Below are 26989 nucleotides of genomic sequence, written 5' to 3'. Positions count from 1 at the left end.
GTTAAATCTATGTATCTTTAATTAAAATTATAATAACTTTTGAACCCAAGCAACCACAAGAAATATTGCGAGAATACCTAAATTATTAATAATCATTCAATTTCTTTTAACAAAGAAACATCTCCAAATAATTAAAATTTAGAAAAAACATGTATCAATATTTCAAACCAACTCTCGGCCATTAATGACACGTATCTTTACAAGCAAACAATGATTTATACTTAAAATCAATCAAAATGAATACGATCTATATTTAAAAATCAATCAAAATAATCAAGGTCTATACTCAAATTAATCAATAAACAAAAATAATCATAATAAGATCTGTATGCAATCTAGAAGCAAACAAGATTTAAAGAAGAAGAAAAGAAGAGGACGAGATGTTTGAGAAAGAAAGAGGGAGAGGAGTTGGGGTGAGGCTGATGGATTAAAACCAAAAAAAAAAACAGAGAAAGGTGAGATTGATCAATTGAAATAACCTCTAAAAATTTTACTTTACAAACCTTCATTTCCTCTTATGTTCAAGATTTTTAAACTTTGAAAAACCTTCCTTTAAATTTTGAAAATCCTTTTATTACTTTGAAAAATCTCTTTTCAAACAAGGGAACGAGTAGAAGTTGGGTATAAGTATATAATAGAGATCATAATGGAGAGATAAAAGGATTTTTTGCTTACTTTTAAACGCTTTTACAAAGCCAAAATCACAAAAGATTTAAGGAGAAAAATTTAAAAGATTTAAAAGGAGAAATTTATAGAATTTTTTTATTTTATTCTTTTGTTTTGTTATTTAGAATCATTTTATTTTATGATGATTTTGGATAATTTTTCAATTAAATCTATCATAGAATTCTTGATCATAATTGATTATTTCTTTGTTAGGGGACTAATATAACTTACATTATTGATTCTTCTTAATTTATTTAAATTGATTTTCTTTATCAATATCTTATTCAATTTTCCACATTAATACTTTTGAGTATTTTTAATATGCTTAAATAATTTTATGCTGAGATTAATATTGAAAGGAATGTTTTAGAACTGAATTGAGAATTAAATATTATAAATAAAAAATTAATTAAAGTATTTTTAAATTATTGAGAAATAAGTGATAATCTTAGTTGATTAATTTGGTCTAACAGGATCAATTAGCTTAGGATGCTCTAGATTTAATAATTAAGATTGTATTGTTAACTAAAAAAATTAATTAAATTAGTCAAATTAAAATCAAAGCACGCTACGACTCGTTATAAATTATTTTATAAATTTTATCCTATTGAATTAATTTTATTATTTTATTTTATTTTAAATTTTATAAACATTAATAAATTAGATATACATATATTTTGGTACTTAATTTCTAATTTTGTGGATATGATATTTTACCCATACTTTATTAGAAAAAAATAAAACTTTAATAAAAAAAATTAATATTAAATTATTACAAGGCCTATTCTGTCTAATAACCATGCAAGAGACCTTGAAATGCTGCTCCAGAACTAAAAATGCCAAAAATTCACCTTTGGAAAGGCGGTAGCTGCATGTTACACTCTCTAGGGTGTGTTTTTCCTGCTAGAACATGCAATGGTACATGTTTTTCTTGACCCTTTACCATTGATGAACCTATGGGCCATTGCCGGCTCTCTCCATAAATTTTAATTTTTAAGAAAAATTACCCATAAAAATCTCAAATTTTATATATATTTTTTTATAATCGTACTCAATTTATTTTATAAAAATATTTATACTAATAATATTTTTATAATTGTACCTTCTAACCATATTCCTTAAAAGCTAATTTTCTAAAAATTTCTAGATTAATAATGAAGAATTTTGAATAAAATAATATTTAAATTTAAATTCGGAGACAACCATAAGAAAATTTATTTTTTTGTCTTGTGTAACTCAAAAGTGATATTTTAAACCATATGTGTAGATGATTATTAATTTCGACATTATCATTGGTTGAAATATTTTCTCCATCATTCTGTATAATGGCCATTTGCATGCATATATAAATTTGCATATGTGTCATTTAGTATTAATGTAAAACTCTCTCTATCTAATTATGAAGTTATTTGCTACATCATATAAAATCTAATTTTTTAATCATTCTGTTATAAAAACTATAAGTGATTAACTGTTTCTTTGAAAATAACGAGACATTTTTATTGGAGGTGATTTTGAACTAATAAGTTTGTTAAAAACTTAAGGACCTTATAGTAATTTCTCTATAAATATACATAACCAGCATGTTGGACGATGATATTGTTTGATGGGAAATTTTAAAGCCGACTCAGTCCATCATGGTTCAACAAATATTAAAATGAGTTTCACTATTTTTTAACAGAGATTCACTTGTTTGTCTTAAAAGTAAATATTTTATATTGTTTGATAGTTATTTTAAGGTTTATTGATTTGAAAAGATCTTAATTTTACAAATTTTCATATTTGTAGCGTGAATTTTTAATTTTAAATTAAAAAATCTCAAATATAATAACTTTTTAAATTAATTTTAATCAAATTTACATTATCTTATGTTCTATATTATTATTTTTATTACATAAATAATTTGATTTATTAAAATTAAATCGTAATTAAGATTCTAAACTCTTAATTACATGAAAATTTTAAATTATATAATTAAAATACTTGATTCTCTCATAATTAAATAAAAATTTTCATGCTAGTCAATAAGAGAGAAAAGGAATAGGCATAAAAATTCAATATAATTTGATTGCCAAGTCTACAGCTACATGCAAAGCAGAGATAAGTTTCACTGTGATGAAAAAGAGTATATATAATCTCTTAAAACTCTCAAATCCTAATCCTAGTGTGTTTCTCAATATAGATTCCCTTTTTTTTTTTTTTTTCACTTCGGAGCAGTGCGGAACTTTTAGATTGCTCACATTTCGGTCCATGTGAGAAAATATATCTAAAGTTCAAACCATATAAATTAACAAAATCAATATATTACAGAGAATAATGGAATACAAGAAGCAAGCACCCGTGTTCTGTGTAAGCTGAACCATACAAATTAAGGCCTGCAAAAATTGTCCCCAAGGTAAAAATGGGGTTTTATATTTGAATGCTCCAAACAAACCCTAGGTTGAAGGAAAATGGATTCTCATCATCACCAAATACAATACAAGCAACTTCCTAAATCGCCTTCAGTGATTGACACTATAATGAATGGAAGATATGATACAAAGTTAAATGTTGATGGTTGCTTCCCATAACCTGAGAACTCCATTTCGACCCCCGCTGCATATCCTTTTCCTTTCAAGATCAGAGGCTACACATTTCACCTGGATGCCAAAAGTGAGGTCACAAATGAAGGTCTATGAAGTATCTCCACATGATAATAAACAGAGCTCATTTTCACATAAAATAGTTGGCTCATGAATTGAGCCTACAGTTGCATTTGGTCATCCAATAATTTAAACAAAAAAATTACAAAACAGAAAATAGAGGAAATGGGGGAGGGAAATAGGGAAGAGGAGAAGGGAGGAAGAACAGAAGAAGAAGGTGAAGGTGAAGAAGAGAAATCCTAAGGGAGGGAGAGGGAGAGGGAGAGGGAAAGAGGAAGAGAAAAAGAAAGTTATTGTATTATTTGATTGCTATCCATTTACAACTCAAATTCTTTTATTTATACCATCACATATATAACAATCATAACAAAATAATAATGTCCAAAAAAAAAAAAAATTAATAATAATAACAGAAGTCTAATGCATATCAAAGCAAATAGCCGGTGTTTTCCATGGAACAATACTTCCAGGAATAAATCAAAGCCCTCAAGAGTACAGAACAAAATGGCTCGTGAGATGCTAAATTTAAAAAAAGAGCAAGTGCAGAAAAATCATAAAAGATGGAAATTGGAGGGGTTAATGGTCGTGAAATAGGATCCAAATGCAAACTTATGCTTTGTAAAACTAATTAAACTGACCAGCAAAAATGGTTAACTGATTAACCGGTGTTTCCAGTTTCATGTTGCTGTGTCTAATTACTAGTTCTTTTTATTAATCAAGAGAACACCTCATGGCTAATCAGGTTGCATTTGGAGCTTAATTTTAGTTGATGTAAATAAGGCAATATTAGAAAACATTTGATGGTTGGAAGGAAAGGCAGGAAACTCATGTATAGTTGTCCTCCAAAGTGAAATGAAGAAAAATGGTGGCAACTCTGCAGATAAAACAAGTTATTCCCAAGGCATGCACCCAAGAATCTCTTTCCTAGGGCAGCTTGCAGAACTGGATATTGAGGCCAGAGTTGCTGTTTATTAGCAGCCTAGAATTGACAGAAATTTAGGTTGAAACTAAGGTTGTAAAAGGGTGGGACTGAGAAGTGAAATTGAACAAGATAATAAGATTTTCCCCAAGCATCACACCAAGGTTAGAATTGCATCTCACAATCTGAAGGAACATAGCTAAGCTATTTATTTCAATAACAAAACTGTACTATAAGCATTAAAATTATTGGTAGTTATATGCTCAAAATATAGAAGCAGTTTAGAAGAAAGAGTGATTAAAGAACCAATGTGACATTTATGATAATAGTACAATGTTAGTAAAATTAACAATGCCAAGCATAGGAGAAAGAGATCCATACCATAGCAACGGTCTTTTGTGGCGTTCTGTAAAGCTGCCACCCAGACATTTTTGAGCCAGTGCCAGAGAGGCCACCGAGTCGTTCTTGAGGTCGTTGGAACAGAGACATGGAATTATCGGCTGCTCCAATTCCTAACCAGTGCTCCCCAGCATTGATAGATAATATAGCAGCATTATGAATGGTTACATTCTTCACACACCTTATACCTCCTGATAAATAGCATAAAGAATGCCACAGTGAGGTGGACCAAGGGGTTGAATTTCAGTGGAGGAAATGAAAGAAACACTCTAGTTATCATATCATAGACTCTACAAGCAAGCCTCATGTAATTGATGTCCAAACACACAATAAAGGCCCATTTTGGACCGAGGTTGGAAGGCCAAAAATCATTTCGTTTCGAGAAAACAACATTTTAAATGATGTTGAGAGAAAACTTTTTTTTTGTTTGAGTTATTATGACTAAACACATCAAGTTTAATTTTTTAACCGATTTTTAATACCTTGTAACTCTTAACAGCAATGTCAAACATCTCTAAAGACTGAAGGAAGAGCTGTAAGCTTAAACTTTAGTCAATATGACCTACATGCCTTTTTTAGTTTGTATCTTGCGACCTTTACACAGTTAACTTGAAGATGAGCACTTTGAGGGCGCAAAAATTGAGGAAAAGAAAAAACTTGAAGATGAGCAACAATCCTTGTGATATACAATGTAGTAATGCAATCTTGATAGAGTTTCCAATTAAAATTAGAAAAATAAAATAAAATGAACCTAAAAAGAACAACTTCAACAAATTAATTTTAAAAAAGAAAATCTACAAAGAAATTCTGCTTATTAAGAAAATACTACTCTTACCTTCCTCATTCTCCCAAAATCGGAGCAGCCCATCAGTTGAACCTGAAAAATTATTATACATCTCAGTACACATCTCAAACAATTCATATTTTCCTTTCTCTTTTACTTTTTGTTTTGTTCTCAATGGAAAATGATGCAAAAGAACTCTCCTTGTTCATAAGGAAGTTACTTAATTGTTCAGGACCCAATCTCAAGAGTTCAACTCTCCCAAGAACTTCAGCTAAAGAACCATCGGCCGATATGGCAATTGAGATGAAGTCCTTGCACATGAGAAAGTCTTCCGCAAACTTATGGAAGAAATGGAACAATATGATCAGACCAAAAAGTAAAACAACTCACGCATCGCTGACCTGTTATTATTCCCCTGTCTAACGTGGAATACTCGACGCATAAAATTGGACCAGCATGGCAGGCTAGAACAGCATCACATGTTCCTCGTGAAACAGACCACACTCTTGCAGTCCAATCATCACTACCAGTAACCAATGTATCTCCAACCATTCTAATTGACCTGCATTCCAGACATATTTTACACCACTAGTTGACAGTAGTAACCATCAATATTCAAGAAAGAAGAAAAATAAAGGAACATGCTTCTTCAGCTTACTGTATCCATTTTGTATGTCCTAGCACAAGAAAGAAGAAAAATAAAGGAATATGCTTCTTCATCTTACCGTATCCATTTTGTATGTCCTAACAGCTTGTGCATTTGCCTACCAGCACGAATATCCCAGATGTTCGCAACTCTGGTTAAGCAAATATCACCACGTTGGCTATTAGATAATTGTGTAAAAGAATTTAGATATAGAAATCTATTACCAGAAAACGTAAGTTCCAATTTTCAAATTACGTACGCATCTCTACCAGCAGCAGCCAGGATACCAGTGGAATCATCATACTCCATACACAGGACTGCACTAGAGCAGCGACCAACTGTTGCTACGCAGGTATCAGTTCGAACATCCCACATCTTCAGAGTTCCATCATGGGCAGCAGTAAGGACACGCTCACCTGACAGCATACGAACACAGCTGACCTACAAGATTTAATTATAAGGGTTAATCCTAGTTTCAATTACACAAGTTCTCAAGTTATTTCCATTACAACTTACCCACCTTTGAGCATAATAATGCATAAATTGCACTAAAAAGTTATTTGAATATGCTAATTAGTTTGTATAGGCATGTAGTTTTCCAAATCCAAAAGGCATGAATAAAAACATTACCTCTTGTTGAAATTTAGAATGATAGAAAAGATGGGAGAAAATAACAAGAAAAATATTTATGCAGTTTAGCTATGAAGAACCTATATACATGGACACAAAGCCTCAAAGGTTTGCTTTTATTCACTTGTGTCTAGGCCTGTGCAGTATTTGGCTAAACCAAAAAAAACAAACTGAACCAAATCGCTTTGGTTCTACCAGTTCGGTTTTAGGTAATTTCAGTTTTCGGTTTAGGTCTTTTCTTTAAGTGAAAAAGTGATAAAACCGAAATGACCATTTTAAGTTAAATCTCTAATTTTGTTCAGTTCCAGCCCATTATTTCCATCCAGCTCTTTTCCTTCCCCTAAGCCAACCCCTTTCCCTCCACTATCTATAGCCCCTTATATGCTAAATCCTACTGCAAGTTTCATTTATTCCTTCTGCTAATCTTTCTTTTTCTTTGATATCTGCTAATATTCATATAGGCGCCTTGTCACACTCCCAATCTCTCATCGCATCTTCTGCTGAATCTGCTCCACACTTCTCTTTGGCATCTCATTGCCTCATTTATGTGAGTCACCTCAACGCCTCGCAGTCTGTTGTGTCCTGTCATTGTTGTTAGTCCCTTTTGCACATATTGCCATCGTTGCCTGTTGAACTTCAAAGATATCGCCATTTAAGCTCCATGGTCTTGGTTGAGTGTTATTTTGTACTGGGTTACTGGATATCTTGGGCTATTGGCAGTCTAAGTTAAGGTCTTTCTAAGATCTCGCTGATTGTCTGCTGTCTCTGAGTTTTGTTTTTCCTTGTTGAGTCTTTCACGTTTGTTTGTGCTTGTGGAATGTGGATACCCTTTTTGCTTCAGCTGCAGTTTAGAAGTATTAATGTGGACTGTGGAGTGAATTGTTGGAGAGTTGGAGGTGTGTTGGGTTGTGCAGCAGCTGATGTTGATTTTCAATGAATTTCAGTTATCTACAAATGAACCAAATTGAGCCAACATTAATTGGCTTGGTTTGATTTGATCATCTGTAGAATATCAATTCAATTCGATTTGATTTTCCATTTTACTTAATCAAGTTGGTTTGAAGCCGAACCAACCGAATATGACCCTCTACTTGTGTCACTTATATAATACATAAGAATCTGTTGAATCCCACATCGGTTACGGAAAGGGTAATGCGCCCCTTATATGAGCCATAGACAATCCTCCCCCTTGAGCTAGCTTTTGGGGTAAGTTAGGTCTAACCCAAATTTAACATGTACGCTCCAACTTGAGGGAGAGTGTTGAGATTATTTCTGTATGTTGAGATTATTTCTGTAAATAGCCTAGATTTGTAGTGATAATTAGGGATATGATTGTGTAATATGATTGGGATATGATTAGGCTATAATTAGGGAATTAATTTATTTTCTTACCTAGTATGTGCTCTTGTAAGTAGTATATATACCACAATTGACTTGATGGGAAGAATTAAGTATTTTCTCTCAAATCTTCTACTCTCTTTTTCTTCTTTTCATCAAAGTTTCATGGTCAAATTTAATATGGTATCAAAGCCTCCCTATTCGATATTGGGTCTCCCATAAATATGTCACGCACCAGTAAAATCCTGAGCATGAGGGGGTGTGTTGAATCTCACATCGGTTGCAGAAAGGGGTAATGTGCCCCTTATCTCACATAGGCAATCCTCCCCCTTGAACTAGCTTTTGGGATGAGTTAGGCTTGACTCAAATTTAACAGAATTCATATATAATGGAAAATACAAGAATTATACTGTTATAATCCCAGGTCATGGATCATGTCACAAAATAATTAACGGGGAAGGAGCTCATAAGAGGGAGCTTTTAACCCTTTAAACTCGTTAAAAAGACAAGAGTCTAAAATCTTAATGTCTTTATAATTAATATGCTTCTTTTATTAAACAAAAATAAACACCTTATATAGTAGAGATTCATACATTCACGTGACTTCTAATTAGAGTAGAAGTCTAATACAAATAATTATTAGATAACGTTGACCAATACAAAAGGTTCTTATTTAGGAGAATTCAGATCTTTAAAATTCTAATTAAACTTGATTATAGGGCTTGATTATAGAGATTTTATTCTTATTGTAAATATTCATAATTTAAATTGATTCTTTGTGTATAAATATTCAAGCATTCTAAAAATCAATTCAATTAAAATAGAATTAAAAATTCCTCCCAAAATTCTTCATAGTATCTCAGTCTTGCCATTTTAATTGGTATAGATTTCACATCTATCATAAAAAGTTAGGATTAACTAATAGGTCAAGTTTCTAGGCGACTATATCAAGGGAGTTGTTCAACACCACCCATCTCGAAGGAAGCCCATCAAATTTCCAATTGATTCCTGGTGACGCGACCCCGCTCCGAGCACGTGCATGTCCTCATGCGCCACCACAACATTCTACGTCTCCTTCCATGCGCTGGCACATCAGCCTTTCTTCAGCGTCCTTTTCTGTCGACGCCCCTTTCTGACCCTCTTTCCGGCATATCGTGCCACTGACCAGTCCTGTTTCCCGACCGGATTCTCCTTCGAGCTTTTCTAGGTGTTTTAGCAGTAACTTGGTCGTTCCTGCTATTGCTGGCTCCTTTTTCACTTTTAAAATGTTAGATAAAAAAGGCACTAATGGATGTTATTGAATCCCACATCGGTTGTGGAAAGAGGTAATGTGCCCCTTATATGAGCCATAGGCAATCCTCTCCCTTGAGCTAGCTTTTGGGGTGAGTTAGGCCTGGCCCAAATTTAACATGGTATTAGAGCCTCCCCATCCGATGTTGGGTGCCCCATAAATGTGCCACGCACCAGTAAAAAATTCTGGGCGTGAGGGGGTGTGTTGAATCCCAATCGGTTGTGGAAAGGGGTAATGTGCCTCTTATATGAGCCATAGGCAATCCTCCCCCTTGAGCTAGCTTTTGGGGTGAGTTAGGCCTGGGCCAAATTTAACAGATGTGATGTACGTGTTTTTGATATTGTTCTATGAAGTATTGATTCTGGTGCAAATAGACATATGACAGATTCCTATAAATGCTTCCTTAATTATCTTCCGTGCCTACAAAAGGACACAGTTAAAATAGCCAATGGTTCTTTTGTTTCTATCTCTAGACCTGGATCGATTGTTTGTACTTCTAATATTAAGCTATTCTCTGTTCTTCATGTTCCTCATTTTTTCTGTTAATCTTTTATCTGTCAATACTTTTACTAAATCTCTTAATTGTAAAATTGAGTTTTTTTCTGACCATTGTGTTATTCAGGACCTTTAACTAGGAAGTGGATTGGCTACGGTAGACTTCACGGTGACTTATATACGTTGGAAGAAAATCTGAATTTGAATTTAGCTCGGACTCTTTTAAAAAGAAATTAGGATGTCAACTAGAAAATCATATAGTGGCATTAGGACATCCATCCTTCTTTGTTTTAGAGAAACTTTATCCTGATTTATTTTCCAAAACTCAATCTGATTCTTTAATTTGTGATACTTGTGAATAAGAACTTCTTATCCTTCCGATAACAATGGGAGTGCGATCCCTTTTGAAACCATCCATTCTAACATTTGGGGACTTACTCAAATAGTCTCACACTATCTGGTAATCATTGGTTTGTACTTTTATTGATTGCTGCACTCCCATGACTTAGGCTTATTTGATAAAGACAAAGAGTGATGTGGTTTTTTGCTTTCAATTTCACAAGAAGATTTATACCAAGATAAAAGTTTTGAGAACTGATAATGGTATAAAGTACATTGATAGCCCTTTTTCTACTTATCTAGTTTGGAGTCTAATGGGATACTGCATCAAACTAGTTATCCTTACACTAATGCCTAAAATGGTGTTGCTGAAAAAAAAAATAGGCACCTGTTGAAAGTAGTTCGATCTTTTATTTTCACCATGAACCTTCCACAACTCTTGAATGCTCCAATGACTTAAATAAACCTATTGTACAAAGAAAAGGGGTTAGATCTTGTACTAAACACCCTATTCCTAACTTTGTTTCTTATGAATCCTTGTCTCCTTCCTATAGAGCCTTTGCTTTGTTCATTTCCTCTGTGTCTATTCCACAGGATTGGAAGAAAGCTCTTGCAGATCCTAAATGGAAGGAAGTAATGATTGAAGAGATGAAAGCATTGGCTAAAAATGAGACTTGAGAGCTTGTCACTCTCCCACCTGGAAAGAAACTCGTTGGCTGTAAATGAGTGTTCACAGTGAAACACAAAGCTGATGGCACAATTGAACAGTTTAAGGCCAGATTTGTTGCTAAAGGATTCACCCAAACCTACTTTCCTCCATGGAGATTTAGAAGAAATATTCATGAAAATTTCTCCTGGGTTCGCTGATGAGAAGACACAAGGAAAGGTGTGCAGGTTAAAAAAGGCTTTGTATGGGCTAAAACAATCTCCCAGAGCTTGATTTGACAGGTTTAGCAGAGCCATGATGTCCTTTGGTTACAAACAAAGTAATGCTGATCACACTCTGTTTATCAAACATCACAAGGGTAAGATCACCCTTCTTATTGTTTATGTTGATGATATAGTGGTGACGGACAATGACAAAGAGGAAATGGCTCAACTAAAGAGGTTGTTGGCTCATGAATTTAAAATCAAAAATCTAGAAAACTGTAATATTTCCTAGGTATCGAGGTGGCTAGATCAGAAAAGGAATTTTCATCTCCCAAAGAAAGTACATTCTGGATCTTTTGGAAAAAACTGATATGATGGGGTGTAAACCATCAGAATCTCCCATTGAAGTAATCACAAGCTGAAAGCAGGAACTGGTGAGTTTGTGGATATTGGAAGATACCAAAGATTGGTAGGAAGGTTAATTTATCTCTCACACACTCGACCGGATATAGCCTATGCTGTTAGCTTAGTCAGTCAATTCATGCATGACCCTCGCGAGACTCATATGCAGGTTGTACTTCGCATCTTAAGATACCTAAAGTCTGCACCAGGGAAATGGCTTCTTTACGCCAAACATGGTCACCTCCGAGTTGAAACTTTTACAGATGCAGATTGGGCAGGATCTCTCGATGACAGGAGATCCACCTCTAGCTACTGCACAGTTGTGGGAGGAAACCTTGTCACCTGGAGGAGCAAAAAACAAAGTGTTGTTGCTCGGTCAAGTGCTGAAGCAGAATACAGAGCAATGGCCCAAGGTGTGTGTGAACTCTTACGGTTACAGAAGTTATTGGAGGAGTTGAGGTTGCTCGAGAGAGACAAGACAAGATAACTTTATATTGAGACAATAAAACTGCTATAAGTATAGCACAAAATCCAGTCCAACATGAACGGATGAAGCACATTGAAATTAATCAGCACTTCATTAAAGAAAAATTAATAGACGGTATCTTGAGCTTAGTTCATATGACTTCTACTGGGCAACTTGCGGATGTGTTTACTAAAGGGCTCAACAACAAGATCTACCATAATCTAATTTGCAAGTTGGGCATGTGCGACATCTTTGCATCAACTTGAGGGAGAGCGTTGACTTATTTGCTGATCCTAACTGATTCTAGGAATATGATTTGATTTGATTAGAATCCTTAATTATCTCTGTAATTATTATTTGATTATTTGCTTCCTGTTTAGATATAATTCTTTGTGTATAAATAGTCATGTAGACCAATTGTAAAGATTAAGAGTGAACTACAAGAATGCTCTAAATTTTTCCAAAATTCTTCAGGGTTAATTGCCAAAAAAATCATATACTTGAAGATTTTTTGCAATTCTACCATGTACTTTAAAAATAAGCAATTTAAATCTATGCTTTTAACTTTTCAAAAATTGCACCTGGTTAATGTTAGTATCCATAGAAATGTCACATCATCGCCACGTCACCACCACATCATCATAATATAAGACAAAATAATTGCCAAAAAATCCTATACATCACAATTCTTTGCAATATTTTTAAAATAACCAATTTAATCCTATACTTTAAAAATTTTCATCAATTATACGGAACTATTAAAACAACCATTAATCCACTAATAGAAATGCCGCGGCTTTTTTTTTGAAAATAGAGATGCCATGTCGTTGTCACATTATTATATCATCGCCACGCCATTACAATATAATGTGAGATGTTTATAGGTATATAATATTTAGATTTATGAAATAATTATTAAAATTGATAAAAGTCTAATTAGTAATTTTATAGGACAAAAAGGTCAAATTTGCCCCTAAAATTCATAAGGGGTTAAAAATGTTAAATTTTATCTTTCATTCTAAATTTGTCCATAAACTATTATTAAAAAATCAAATAAGACCAAATAGATTGAGGATAAAATAAATAGATAAGTGATGATTTTATTTGGACATTTAATAATAGTTTAAGGGTAAATTTAGACTGAAAGATGAAATTTAACATTTTAACACTGATATATAATTTGAGGTTAAATTTTACCTTTTAGCCAATTTTATAGCATGTGGCATGATTACTTAGTATTTTCATTAATGACATACCAGAAAATTAGTGGTTTTTTTTACCGGTTTGATGTAATTGGTGAAAGTTCTAAAAATACATGACTAAATTGGCAATTTTTAAAGTATAGGATAGAATTGCAAAAAATTATAAGGTATAAAATTTTTTTAGCAATTATTTTCTATTATATTGTGATGATATGGTGACAACGCGGCGGAGACATGGCAATGATGATTAACGGAAGTTTTAACGGTTAGGTTAGCTGCAATTTTTGAAATGTTAAAAGTATAGGGTTAAATTAGCTATTTTTAAAATATATGGTAGAATTGCAAAGTATAGGATTTTTTTGGCAATTAACCCAATAATAAAAGCAAACAACAAGATATGTAAAACAAGAAACAAAATATGCAAGAAAGCAAAAATAGAAAAAGAAATGTTTGAAGGAACTGAAATGTGACCCTTAGACCTGTAAGGACTATCCAAAAGAAATACAATTAGAAGACGGAGGCAAATAACAATGTATATATTAAGAATGAAGGACAGAAAGTGTGAGAAGAAATCATCAAATGGGCGGAGCTAAATGCTGAACTAGGCTTGGTCTCGCCTTTTTTGGGTTTGATTTGCATACACATGTATGCCCTTTAATTTTCTTGTACATTGCTTAGATGGTACTTGTTCTCACAAGCCATATTCCAACACTCCCTCTCAAGTGCAATTGGGTTTTATTCAGGCTTCATTAGGCCCATTTGTCACTTGGAATTATATGGGATGATCAATCTAACTTGGATTTGCATTTTGGCTCCTCTCAGCTCTACCCTCATGATCTACCAGGCTGAACTAGCCCATGGATCTACATGAGTCTGCCTCATGTTAAAAACAGGCTCATGAGTGTGGATTAGCAAATGAATAGAGCTACATGCTGAACTAGACTTCAAACTGAGCTCCCCATCACCAAAATGCCCCTTTTAGTTTGGTTTGCAAACACTAAAATGCCCCTTAATTTTCTTGTAAACGGATGATATGAGACTTATTCTCTCAAGGCATATTCCAACAGTATATAGTTTTTCAGCAGATCTCTACTTGTATATCAAGAAAAAACACAGCAAAGATGTTGAATGAGCAAACCTGCGCATCATGGCCCTTCAGCTCTTCTAAAAGCTGAGATGTTTGCTTATCCCACACAATAACAGACTGATCATCAGATCCTGATACCACCTTTCCTCGATCAGAACTTATAGCACGAACAGTTCTGCCGTATTGCCAAAGAGGGAAGGGAAGCAAAAACTAATGTAAATAGGTGCTTTAAGTATAAGCAAAAACCATTGAGAAGCATGGTCATTAGGACAAATTGACTTTGACATGCTCTAAATTTAAACTGAGGTAAGATACCTTCTATGCCCTTTCAAAGTCGCCCGAAGTTCGGAACCACGAATGCTAGGATCCCATATCTTAACCTGCATAATTATTTTGGTAAGCAAACAAACACTTACATGCAATCTGCACCAGATAAGACAACAGTGCTATCTAAAGAATTCAGCAATTATGTTTCATGCTTTGAAGTCAAAAATTTGTATGAATCCACTGGTCTAACATATGCATATCAGAAAGGAGAAGACTAATAAGAAAATCATTCAGACTACCAGATGCAGGCCACAAAGATCAAACAATATAGACTTCAGAAACTCAACGCTGGATTCTCTAGGATATTATCAAGTCAACCTTTTAATTTTACAGTCTTATGAAAGTGCTTGTTAGCTGTTGATTCCACATTTTACAACCTTAGGACTCGAGTATCTTGTAATTTCTAGTTTTGCTGGAATGAGCTGAGGCTTGAGTTTTGGGTCCTAATTTAAGTCCGCTTATCATTCGGGTATTAATGAGATTCATAATTCAAACAGCACTATAGCAGTTACTTCTACTTCTGCATTTTGGGTCGAAGTCCCATAAGAATTATCATGAGTTCCAAGTGCTTACAGTTATTTCAAGTCTATAAATATCAATGCTTGTGGTGGTTATTAATGATTTTGTCATTGAATAAAATTTTCAAGGCCATGAATCTTTAACTTGCATGAAGCAATTCAGCCCTTTGCCCGTGCGGTATTTGCCCATAGGGATCTCAATGATCCCTATGAAAATTCTAGGTGTGAAGTATGCAAACTTTTCTTTCTCCTACCTCTTTACTTTCACTACAGCGAGAGGCCCAGACCTAGAATAATGCAAATAATTGCAGACTTCACCCCCCCCCCCCCAAAAAAAAAAAAAAAAAAAAAAAATCCTGTCTTTTCTCCTCCAAATTCAACCATAAGCTCAGATTTATTTTTATGACCTACATCCCAGTTTCCTATGTAAACATGCATACCAGTTCTGCAAGCTGTCCTATCACCAATTTTCACCACCTCTCAGTTGGTGTTCAAAAACATTATTCATGGTTTGCTAAGACTAGTAATGGCATGGCATTTGAATACTTGAACTGCCAGAAAACTAATCAGATATGCTAATTTACCATGCAATCTGTGCTTCCACTGATAAAGAATCCTGCATCTTCACGGTCACCCACCAGATCCCACACCTCCCTTTTAGTTACACAATGCAACGCAGTAATAGCACCACTATGACCCCTGAGTATACGGATGTTGGTTGGAATTTTCTTTTGCCCAGCAGCAGATAAATCTTGTTTCCGAGAAGTCCCATTCTCTTTTGCAGCTGAACCCATAAACAAAAGAAATAATATGTAACAGTAATAAATTGCAGAATACTTTGGAATACAAGAAACGATTGCCATGAAAATACAAACTTAAAGTGCTTTCAGATGTCCATCGTTGAACACGAGCAAAAGAGTTTACTCTTGATGAATCTCTGCTAAACATGCTTTGCACCCAACTCCTGCCTACACCAGATGCCTCAGCAGGTTGCTGATTCTCATCTGTAACGTCTAAAAGACGAGGGGAAGACAACCCATGAGATGACATAGATTGGGCCTTAACCAAAGAGGTTCCCCAGTAACCAATACGAAGTTGTATATGTGAAAGAAATCCTCTAAGTTTTATCTGAAACAAAAACCAAAGTAAAATTCAATGGCACTAGATTTCAAGAACAAGCGAGGCAGTGTAATGGAACAGGGAGACATCAAACACAATTAAACCAATGAAACCAATCTGTATCCGCAAACCCTCATGAGAAACATTTAACTGATGAAACAGTGAATTGATGAACAGAAACTAGCAGTTGTAGCAGAAGAAAAGAAGTCTAAGAAAATGAACAATTTAGTTTATATCAATGCATTACATTGGCTAAATATATACTCATACCCTTATACTAATCGGCATTAACCCATTGAGCACTTGAACTAAAATCTTAACCTATTTCACACTTGAACTTATAAAAATTATAACAATTAAATTCAATTAGTCATTGATAATTTTTCAGAAAAAAAAAAAAAAGTAAAAATGAATCACATACATTGCTGATTCCACTATAAATTTTACTAACTGTGCTTTGAATTTTATAAATGGACAAAGTTAAACGACAATAATTTTATAATTTTATGAAAATTTAAGTCCAATTAGCACAATTTCAAATACATTTAGCAATAAGTAAAACTACCTTTATTTATTTCACAAATCAACAATGATATGATTAATTTGCATTAAATTGTTATGGTTTTTGTAAGTTTAAGTGTTTAATAGGTTACAATTTTAGTTTAGATGCTTAATGGGCTAATATGAAATAGTATAGGGGTGTGAATATATATTTTGCCCATTGCACTTCTAAATGTTTACTCCATGTTCATTTTCAAGAAAAGCTTTTGTATCTGCTAAGGAAATTAACAAAGGTTATTGATTCAAGTAGCATCCAGATTATAAATTAAAAAAATATCACCGTTAGAACTAACAGAAACAGGACAGCAATAATGAAATAACAGTAATGGCCTATTACTACACATTTTTTTCTATAAAAATTTGAAGAGGTCATGAAATGAAAAGATATAAAATATATAATTAAAACGAAGATATATAATAAGTATAAATACGTTAAATAAAGACATGAAATTTATCATTTTTAAACATCACAAGGTGCAAGGAGCAGGAGTACACCTAAGTCTCACCAGAAGTCAAATAACATACCACTAAAGATCATAATAAGCATTCAAGTAATGATTCTATTAAGATACAATGTAGTTATGTAAGTCATGGGCCTATGTTTACAAGGAGTTAATTTATAATAATGCATGTTAATCAAGTTTTATTTTACTGTTCATTGAAATTCTTTTCCACTTGCATTATATGATTAGGTAAAATTTTCTACTAATATGTGATATTAATTAAGTTATATAAGCACCATAAATCCATTTAGTATAAACTAATGACGTATAAAATTATACGTAATATGTTATTCATTTCATTACTTTTTCTTTTAAATTTTATTGCACCACCATCATTTTCAATTAAATTGCATATACGAGTGAAAGACACAGTTCAGCATTGCAATGGCAAATTCTGAACTTACTCGCTATGGATTCAAAAACATGTATTTAACAGCTGTTATTTAAAACTATAGTAAAATCACACAATGCCAATGCCCAGATAAAGACATGGACCTGGTTGAAAAATCTGCCAAACCTGCATATTTTGGCAGAAAAGGCCTGGAGCCCTGGACCAAAGTTGCTAGAATAAACCATAAAAGAACAGGAGCTAACTTACAAGCTGCTTGTATCCAATATTGTTCCTCTCTGCTATAGTCTCAACCATGTACCAAGCATCAGTATCAGAAAGTCCCAATCCAGCCTTCACAATGGCAAAGAATAAAATTGAGATATGTGATATTTAGTAGGGAAAACAGGCAATACAGGAAAACTGAAGACAAAGAACACCACCATGTGAGATGCCAGCAGAATTAGTTGGGTTGTGACTAAAGCTGCATAATTAGTTGACCTAACATAGAAACAGAAGAGCATATGAGCATCATAGACAGGTATTACTAGTTTACTACACAAATCAGCACCTTTTTCACAGCATAGATACCCAGTCATTTCAATGTTCAGAGAAAACGTGCTTATAGTTTTCTGTAATTTTCAATTGAGGAGCTCTAAAATTAGGAAAAATGGGAGTTTATTTACTAGTTTCTTCCTATAAAGAAGTCCAGGTCATTATAAGTTTGGAGTTTGTTGGTGTCTGTAAATTATGCTCATGAAACTATTCTGAAAAACAGATGCAGAAATATTTCAAGTTTCCAACAATCATGCTGCTTTGGCATTATGCAATTCTAACCCTAGGAGTGATACTAACTGTATCAGAACATGATGCCTGACAAATAATCTGTAAAGTTTAGAACTTCCTTTGATTTTGCACATATTATCATAGAATATTTTTCACTCTAGCAGACCTTAGAAATTTTGCATTCAGGTTCCAAACTAATTCCATAGATAGGAATATAGGAACCAATCCATAAAGTTATTGATCACAGCATTGTTATAGCCCATTGACCCACAGGCCGCAGTTATTGGAGCCTCAAAAACCTTCTTTCTCTTTTTTGGTTTCAACCCAAAACACTCTCCTCAAGTTTCTAGATAGATTTCAAAAATAAGCTTTGAGATTCTGTTAAAAAAATATCCTACATAAACTGGATTAGCATGGGACTGTTAATCCATTCTCTAATCTGATAGGTTAAGAATTTTTATCAGAATTTTGGGAAACAACAGCTCTGTGAATTCCCCTCAGGTGCCAACCCAGACAGACAAGTTTATAACCCAAATGAAAAAAAAGAAAAAAAGGAGGCTGAAAAGCATCTGGTTCATCTGTCATACTATGCATACAGAAACCTTATGCAGAAAGCATGCCAAATGCAACAAGCAGCTGCAAATTATATGCATGGCAAATATGAGAGATTGAAAAATTAACAAATATGAAAAGAATAAACTTCCCCAGGTCCCCTCCAAATTTCCATATTCATAAATTCCAATTGCATATTAATATTTGGAAGCATGAGTATAATTCTTACCAATCAAGCAAAAATCTTTACACCCAAAATATCAATTATGCATGATAGAAAGAGCATTAATTAACTTGACTGTCGACTATCATTGCATTACTGGGGAATACATATATATATATATTCCCTGAACACCATCCACAGTCAAACAGCAAGCTGTTGGTCGGAGGAATGTAGACAGAAATGAGCAAAAACTAACAGGGCACCAAACTAGAATCTTACTTGCTTGAAGAATGCTCCATAAGATGGTCAAAGTAGCCTTCCCAGAACCTGCAATCCAGAAGGAGGTCAAAGATAAAATTAAAATTTACAACTTCCTAGATTAAACAAATCTGAAAGATCTAAAACAAGCAAATTTGGGAGAAGGTTATAAAGAAATTCCATCTGTTATAAACGAAAAATGACAGTAAGGATTTGAAAAAGAATGCATTGATAAATAAGTACTGCAAGGAATGACCAATAACACATACCTTAGCTCCTCCCAAATGGACAGAGAAATTAGATGGCGCTGGACATAGTCAGAAACATTATTAGCATCCTTCTTATACATCTCAGCGGACACTTCAAGGGCATCTCTAATGGTTGACACATCATTCCGGGATGTTGCACGATTAATTGCTGTTTTAAGCTGAAAACAGAATACAAAATAAGTTTAGGAGATTAAGATAAATCAGCATAAAAGAACAAAAATAAGGGCAAGCATAAAAGAAACAATGAAACAGCAATCACCTTTCAGTGGGTAAAGCATCAGAAAGCATTCAAAAACAATAAGTATGATCACTGACAATAAAATTGTATCTATAGACAAGGTAATTCCCTTTGTACATTTTAAAATTCCCAGCAATACCAATTATCTTGTACCAAATTATATCCTAGTCATGACAACTACATACCAACTCTTTCACTGCAATAAACTGTTCATCAGTCAACTGACAGTGCCATCCCTGCAAGCATAATGCACCCAAAAGTTAGCTCAATCCTAAAAACAGCAAGTATTCTATCTGATAGAGTTCAAGTCCACATACTGAGTGTATGTGCTCGCTGATACATTCAACAAACCCACTGCCACCAATTCCCTCTGCATCAGACTCAATCAGTGCTGCAATGCCAATTGCGTCATTAATCTGCTGTACACTTTAAAGAACTAAACTGAACTTACAACTGAAAAACATAGTATTCTCCTAAAAATGTCAACATAAGTTTTAGATCCCAATAAAAATACCAAGGATTGTGCCATATTCAAATGAAGAAAGTGGATCATCAGTAGCTCCCAGTTTTAGAAGGCGCAGCCACAAACCCTGTATAATGATAAAAATCCTACTTGAAACCAAAATTATGTGATAATAGAAACAAGAGACACTCCAACAATTTCAGCACCATTGTCAACATCATTTTTGACAAATTATACATCTTTTCTCAAGCTGATGAAACAAAATAACTGAAATAAGACAAACCAACAAGATTCAACCAACTTTAGGGTATTCCCTTGCTAACACGTGTGAATTTTTAGATAGCATGCATGCATAAGCAATGTATGTGTTGTACACATGAAAATTGAAAAAAAAAAAAAAAAAAAAAAAAAACAAAACTTATTCCGAATGATGTAGGACCTTGTTCTGCTAGAGATTTTAGGTCTTCATACCTTAGGAAGAAACATTAGAAAATTTATCTGCTGAAACATCCCTTACCCTATAAAATTTACTAGAACCACTCTAAAATTCCATTAAAAAAGGTGGAAAAACAGACAAAAGAGAGGACAAAAGTATCGGCCTATTGGGGTGGTTGGGCATGTGAAAGTACCATGTTGTCATCTTAAGTTACTACCCAGTCAGTGGGAAAACATTACAAAAGATGACCCCCTTGACAACCAAAAAGAACCAAAAAAAAAAAAACTATGCAACTCAAACACTGAAAGTGCAGAAAACTTTTCCCAGTAAAAGTTTACTTTTCCTAAAAAAACAAAGGGAGCCTTATTTCAATAATGCAAAATCCTACATCTACCCAGATATTCACAGGGAAAAAAATGACAGAAGAGTCCTACTCCTACCTGCAGCTTAACTTTAATGTCCAAAACCATGCGCTCCCTTTCTGCCTGCATATATCAGTGATTATGTTCAAGATTGGTCTACAATGTCAAACAAAGAACTACTATTACACCATGATTAAAGCTACAAGGAACTTACAGCTCTCTCCATTGGACTAAGAGAATCCTTACCCACTTGCACAGAAGGTGAGCTGGTAAGGAAATATGACAAATTAGGATCAAACACAGAGAATCATGAGGAAGAAGTACACAACTCGGAAGGACAAAAACAACATATTCTTATCAACTATGCAAATATACCTAGGAGCATGCTTTATGTACTCGAAAGCTCCACTTGCTGCAGCAAGAATCTGCTTCCTTTTCTCTTCTTGCTCTTCTGATCTAATGTTTGAAGGAAACCTATCATAGGTATATTTGGCACCTGCTCCTGAAGAACCAAAGAGGCAAAGGTGATGAAACCATCATTTTTACCTAACAAACCAAATTACCTGAACTATGCTTGTATTTATTTGACATTTATAAACATAATGGACAAAGACAACAGCTCAAATTTACCTGCTCCCACATCATCATCTGATATGGTTATAAACTCAGGCTCTTCCAATGACATGGGAAGAATTGAAATAGGATTTTGACCCCTTCCAATTGCATCTTGTAACTTGTCAAGGAGATTAATGTTGTTTTCATTGGAACCTCCTGCTCTCTCTAGATAATCCAAGAAACCATGAGTGTCCAAAAACTGCGTTATCTGAAGGTGTGGCGAAAGCAGCAATAAGTACTAGAAGAAATATAAATTATAAAAACCATAATATTGGATATGAAAGATAAAATAAAAGCCCTAGTATGTAACTCAAACTCAACAATTCACACAATTGACCAATTAGCTTATAGTTGGCACTGAGAATAAAATGATCAAGGGGAGAACCAAATCACCATGGGCTCTGTTGGCTGGTTTGTTGAGCGAGAGCGCTTTCTCAAAAATGCTTGAGCATTAAAGACCTGTGTTGCACCATTTTCCTTGAACAAAAAAAAACGTAGAAAATAAATATCATGGAGGCTCCAGTATAGAAGTTCTGTAAGCAATTCCATACAACAAAAAAAGTTATTGAAATGCACATACAATGAAATTGCGGTAGCCACCTAAAATTGATGCAAAGAACTTTAAGAATATTAACCTGCACATAAATAGACAAACATAATAAGTATTATAATAAAAAAACAAGAATTATGGGAAGAAGAGAAAAAAAAAAAGATGCATTCTTTACAGATATGACACAAGCAATTTAAGATATTAACCCTTAGTTTGGGAATGGGAGGAGGGAGTGAAATCTGCAAATAGAAACAAGGAGACAGAGGAGAGAAAGGAAAATGTGTGTCACCGACACAGTAACACCACTTAATATAATCCTTCCCAAATTGGGAAGAAAAGGAGAACATAAACACTGGGTCACTGGCAGCTGAGTTCATGCAAAATTACAGTCCTCCACTCACATGCTTATTAAATTTTTGTTTGTTTCACCAATCCCTCTTGGATAGTAGAATTGTCACTTTTCAAAAACCTCCTCTGTCCTTATGCTCTCCTTCATTGTCAACCAATCCAAACAAGAAAAGAAATGTCAAATCGCCTGCCTCACATTTATTCCTTCATTCCTCTTGCATCTTCTCTCACTATCCTACTCTTCCCCAAATCATAAATGAAGGATAACTCTCAGATGATAACTGAGAAAAGGGGAAAAAACAAAGATGTAAAACCAAAAAGTCATATCAACATATATGCCGTAGCATCAGAAAGCCCAGAAAAGAGAGTTCTAATTTTAACACTAACTCTGAACTTCTGCAATAGATTTCAAACCAGGATCAATGATAGAATAGTACTAGAAGAAACACATCCTTTATCAAAAGATTCAAAATACATAATCAGTAAAAGCATTGGATTTTTCACATATGAAGACTGAAGATACCTGAAAATTAGAGGATCACCTTTGTTCCTACGTTTAAGAACAAGAAGGATATATGGAATCATTTTTCCTATCCCTTGCTCTTAAACAAAATTTACCTATGTTCCAATTACCATACCTTTTCCTGTGTCAAATTCAATTTGAAAGGATAAATTATCCATATTACAAGCTTACATTAATTGAAGTTCTCCAATGAAATATGTCACGTCCCTTACAAGTCAGCTAAATAAATTGCCCAACTTTAAGCTCAACGTGCGGCACTTAGTTCTTCCCAAGGGCTAAGTCAGCCTTACAACACACAAGTACCCAATAAAAATAATGGACTACTAAGAGTAGCACAATGGAAGCTAAATAATTTAAGGAAGAATAAGGAGGAAGGAGGAAATTTGGACAAGAGTTAAAAAGGAAAGCTTTTTATTGCACTAAAATGAAATAAGTACAAAGGGTATTTTTGGATGGGAGTACTCGGTTGTACAAGGCTTTCCAAGGATGGTTACAAATGGGGGAGGCAATGGGTATTTATAGACTTTCATCACCTCCTTAAGATGTAGCCAATAAAATTTAGAATTATTGAAAATTACATAAAATTTGGGAGCAACAATATTTTAGGACAAGTGTCCTTGGTGGGGCCATTGGAAGCTTCTAATCTCCATTGGTGTAGAAAAATCCTAGTAAAAATCTAGAGTTGCCAACATTCTAGAAATTGGCTGGTCAGTCGAAGAAAATTCTAGAAAATGACCCAGTTCTGTTTGCCAATCGGTCGAACAGACTATCTCATAGGCCTACCCCATGTAGCGCTTCGTGCGCCCATGCTGTGGCAATCTGTCCTATGGAAATGCATGTAGCATTCTACTAATGCCCTATGGATTGTGCATGCCTCACCCAATGCTTTTGGCGCAAAGCCCGTGTTTCACTAAGCCACTTCTGAAGCACTTCGAGTTCTGCTGGTCCTCGCATGCCTCACAGTCCTAGTAGCCAATTGAGCTTCATTTGGCCTCTCGGTAGGCCTACAAGCTTCAACGCCTCGCAGTTGCACACTTGCGCTCCTTGCAGCCCCCAAGCGCGCGCATCTCCCACACGCCTCATGGCACCTGCTAATGAGGTTCATATTCGCCTGCTAGCAGCCTCCTGCGCGCCCAACCAACCCTTCAACATGGCTTCTACCACCAACTCCTGATTTCAGGTAGAATTACTTCCCTTGCAAAATTGACCAGTCCAACACCCCAATTGCTCCTTGTTTGATTGGCCTGGCCTTCCTGTTTTTAGCCCAATCAAAGCTTACTTTGACGTTGGCTTCCTTTAGACTTGCGAGAACTCAAAATTGGTGGGTAACATTCCCTTGCAAAAGTGGCCAGTCCAGCACTCCAGTTGCTCCTTGTCTTGGATGATTGGCTTGGCCTTCCTGTTTTTGGCCCAATCAAATCTTACTTTGACGTTGACTTCCTTTGGACTTGTGGGAGCTCAAAATTGGTTGGTAACAAATAACATTGGTGACATTTGAAGCCTAAATGGAAGCCCAAAAGCTCTCCATGCATATATCTCCTATGCTACACAGAAAAGAATATCATTCTCATCTATTTCTTCATTCCACCTCTTTTGTATTTGACCCATTGTGGGTCATAATGAAGGGACTTTATGTTAAATATATGAATGTGTTTTAAAAATATACATCAAGGAAAAATCACTAGTGCAAAGGCTAACAAGGGATCAAGAAATTCCATATCATAATTAGCTAACATAAGGACTTAACTATAAACCCTTATCTCTTTGCTTTATTCAGGAATGAACTTACAAAACATATACAAGAGGATATTCCTTCGCGCAAGCTATTTCACTACCACCTCTGCTGCTGCTGCAGCAGCTACCACCTCCATAGATAGCTGCCAACATTATTATCAATTTCAATTTATAAATAAAGGCAAATGAGTAGGTCAGGGTTGCTTTCAGTTCATGGATATGGGTAGTTGGGTACCCAACTACTCACATAAATTTTGGATGAGTAATAAATGGGCATATGAATCTACATCCCAACCTATGCCATCCATTTTCCACCTCTAGAAAGCACCATCTAAGATAGTTTGCCAATGGGCAACAAAGATCTAAAAAGAAGCATAGATAGGGAAGATCGAATACATCTAGTCGCAACAGATAAAAAATAAATGGACAAAAAATGACAAGGCTTTAGGTGCCATGAAGGACTTAGAATTAAGAGATGTTAATTAAAAAGAATGGCCTTTAATGGAGCAAAATGAAGAAAAAGAACTAACATAGTCGACTCAATCCCAACATCCGTATAAGAAAATAACCAAGCAAGGAAAAAAGAACGAAAGAAATTAGAAAACAATGAGACATAATGACATTCCCTGAAATTAAAAGTGCAAGGTAGGAATGGCAACTGACAAATAAGCATTCAACTATAGCTTAATGGCATGCAAAAGCACAAAAGTATCTTGCTGAAATTCCTTAAATAAACATAAGTCTTTAAGTTTCTTCAATTTTCAATTAAATACATTATTTCAAGTCATCTCCTTTACTATGGGGGAATTATTTGAAGTAATAAAAAGCTAGAACATCTTTCGATTTACAATATAGTAAAATCAAAAATTTTGCATGAATAAGAATGTGAGAAGAATATTTCACAACTGTTAATACAATGTGCCATGTCATTAGCAAAAAGGGAAATTAGAAATTAGGCCTAAGATATGTAAAAACCACATGGTCAGTCTTATATTTTTTTATGAAAAACGATTTAGTCATATTCTAATGTATGATTCCATCAACAAATTAATCCTAGACTACCATCCATTAAATTGACCATCAATTCCATTATCTTTAATTTTTAATTTGAAATAATTTAGTCTATAAATTTTGTTCTATTAACAAAATAGTCCCTAAATCTTAAATTCTATATTTTTGTAATTATTTTTTTACATTTCAATAATTATAACTCTATTTAATTTTATCTTATTTCCAAAATAACCTCTTATTAATTGTTATTTTTCTAAATGAGTATTCAAAGCATCTCTTAGTATTTAATACAATATAATATCTTTAAGATATAATTAAAAAGTTAATTAAAAAATTATTTTTCTTAATATATGTGAAAAAATAAAGGGTACAAAATTTATGGGATGGAGGGAGTATAATTTTTTGAAAGTTTTATTTGTTATGGTAATATTACAATTAAAAATCAATTACTAAATTCTTTTAACTTGATTTTCGAGAAAAAATATTATACAAAAACTTTTATTTTTATATGATCTAATATAATTTATTTTGAAAATCCATAATCATATATAAATCATTAAAGTTATAGTTTATTTACAATTCACAATTTATAATATTCTCAACAAATTATATTTCATAATGAATTCTCATTCAAATTAATTAAAAAAGAATTAAATTGTGTTTTATTTGAAAAATATTATTTTAAATGAAAAATATAAAATAAAGTTTCTTGTATAATTTATATTGGAATTAATTCAAATTCTACAAATTTATTAAAAAATATTTAAAACTTTAAATAATTTATATTTAAATTTTAAATGATTATACGCTTTATAATTGAACAATTATAAGCTCTATTCTAGATTAAAATATTTACAATTATAAAAAAAAATTAAATACCTCATAAATATAATACATAATTATTTAAACATAAAATAAATTAATTAATTATTTAAATATAAAATTTGATTGTGGTGACTATTTTGTTAATAAACAAAACTAAAGAACTAAATTATTTTCATTTGGATTAATTTAATTGTAGACACTTATCTATTAATGAATCAAATCATAGAGACTAAATTATGTTTCACAAAATAATATAAAGACTGATATGCATTTTCAACGTAACTCAAGAACTAAATTATAGTTTACCTAACAAAAACTACTTAC

The 26989-nt window shown here is 33.7% G+C and overlaps 1 protein-coding gene across 2 annotated transcripts in view; it reads right to left on the bottom strand.

Annotated features, from left to right (window-relative positions):
* Nucleotides 1-2949: 2949 nt before the first annotated feature.
* Nucleotides 2950-26989, bottom strand: part of LOC110624442 (DENN domain and WD repeat-containing protein SCD1) — a 40334-nt gene continuing 16294 nt past the window's right edge. For both annotated transcript variants that reach the window (XM_021769587.2, XM_043953778.1), the window contains 23 exons: nt 22255-22309; nt 22068-22151; nt 21690-21882; nt 21435-21561; nt 21274-21325; nt 21138-21182; nt 20313-20388; nt 20116-20189; nt 19984-20034; nt 19561-19718; nt 19313-19360; nt 17976-18033; nt 17803-17886; nt 15897-16149; nt 15606-15805; nt 14492-14556; nt 14228-14351; nt 6316-6497; nt 6136-6207; nt 5812-5972; nt 5462-5503; nt 4609-4817; nt 2950-3305 (listed from right to left, as the gene is read on the bottom strand). In XM_021769587.2, the coding sequence (XP_021625279.1) occupies nt 3210-3305; nt 4609-4817; nt 5462-5503; nt 5812-5972; nt 6136-6207; nt 6316-6497; nt 14228-14351; nt 14492-14556; nt 15606-15805; nt 15897-16149; nt 17803-17886; nt 17976-18033; nt 19313-19360; nt 19561-19718; nt 19984-20034; nt 20116-20189; nt 20313-20388; nt 21138-21182; nt 21274-21325; nt 21435-21561; nt 21690-21882; nt 22068-22151; nt 22255-22309 (2509 nt within the window). In that variant the 3' untranslated portion in view covers nt 2950-3209. The remainder of the gene's footprint in view (nt 3306-4608; nt 4818-5461; nt 5504-5811; nt 5973-6135; nt 6208-6315; nt 6498-14227; nt 14352-14491; nt 14557-15605; nt 15806-15896; nt 16150-17802; nt 17887-17975; nt 18034-19312; nt 19361-19560; nt 19719-19983; nt 20035-20115; nt 20190-20312; nt 20389-21137; nt 21183-21273; nt 21326-21434; nt 21562-21689; nt 21883-22067; nt 22152-22254; nt 22310-26989) is intronic.

This window comes from Manihot esculenta, chromosome 1 (assembly GCF_001659605.2).
Source record: "Manihot esculenta cultivar AM560-2 chromosome 1, M.esculenta_v8, whole genome shotgun sequence".
In the NCBI taxonomy this organism is placed as follows: domain Eukaryota; kingdom Viridiplantae; phylum Streptophyta; class Magnoliopsida; order Malpighiales; family Euphorbiaceae; genus Manihot; species Manihot esculenta.
The sequence above is the reverse complement of the archived record's forward strand: the minus strand, read 5'-3'. Positions and strand labels throughout refer to the sequence as shown.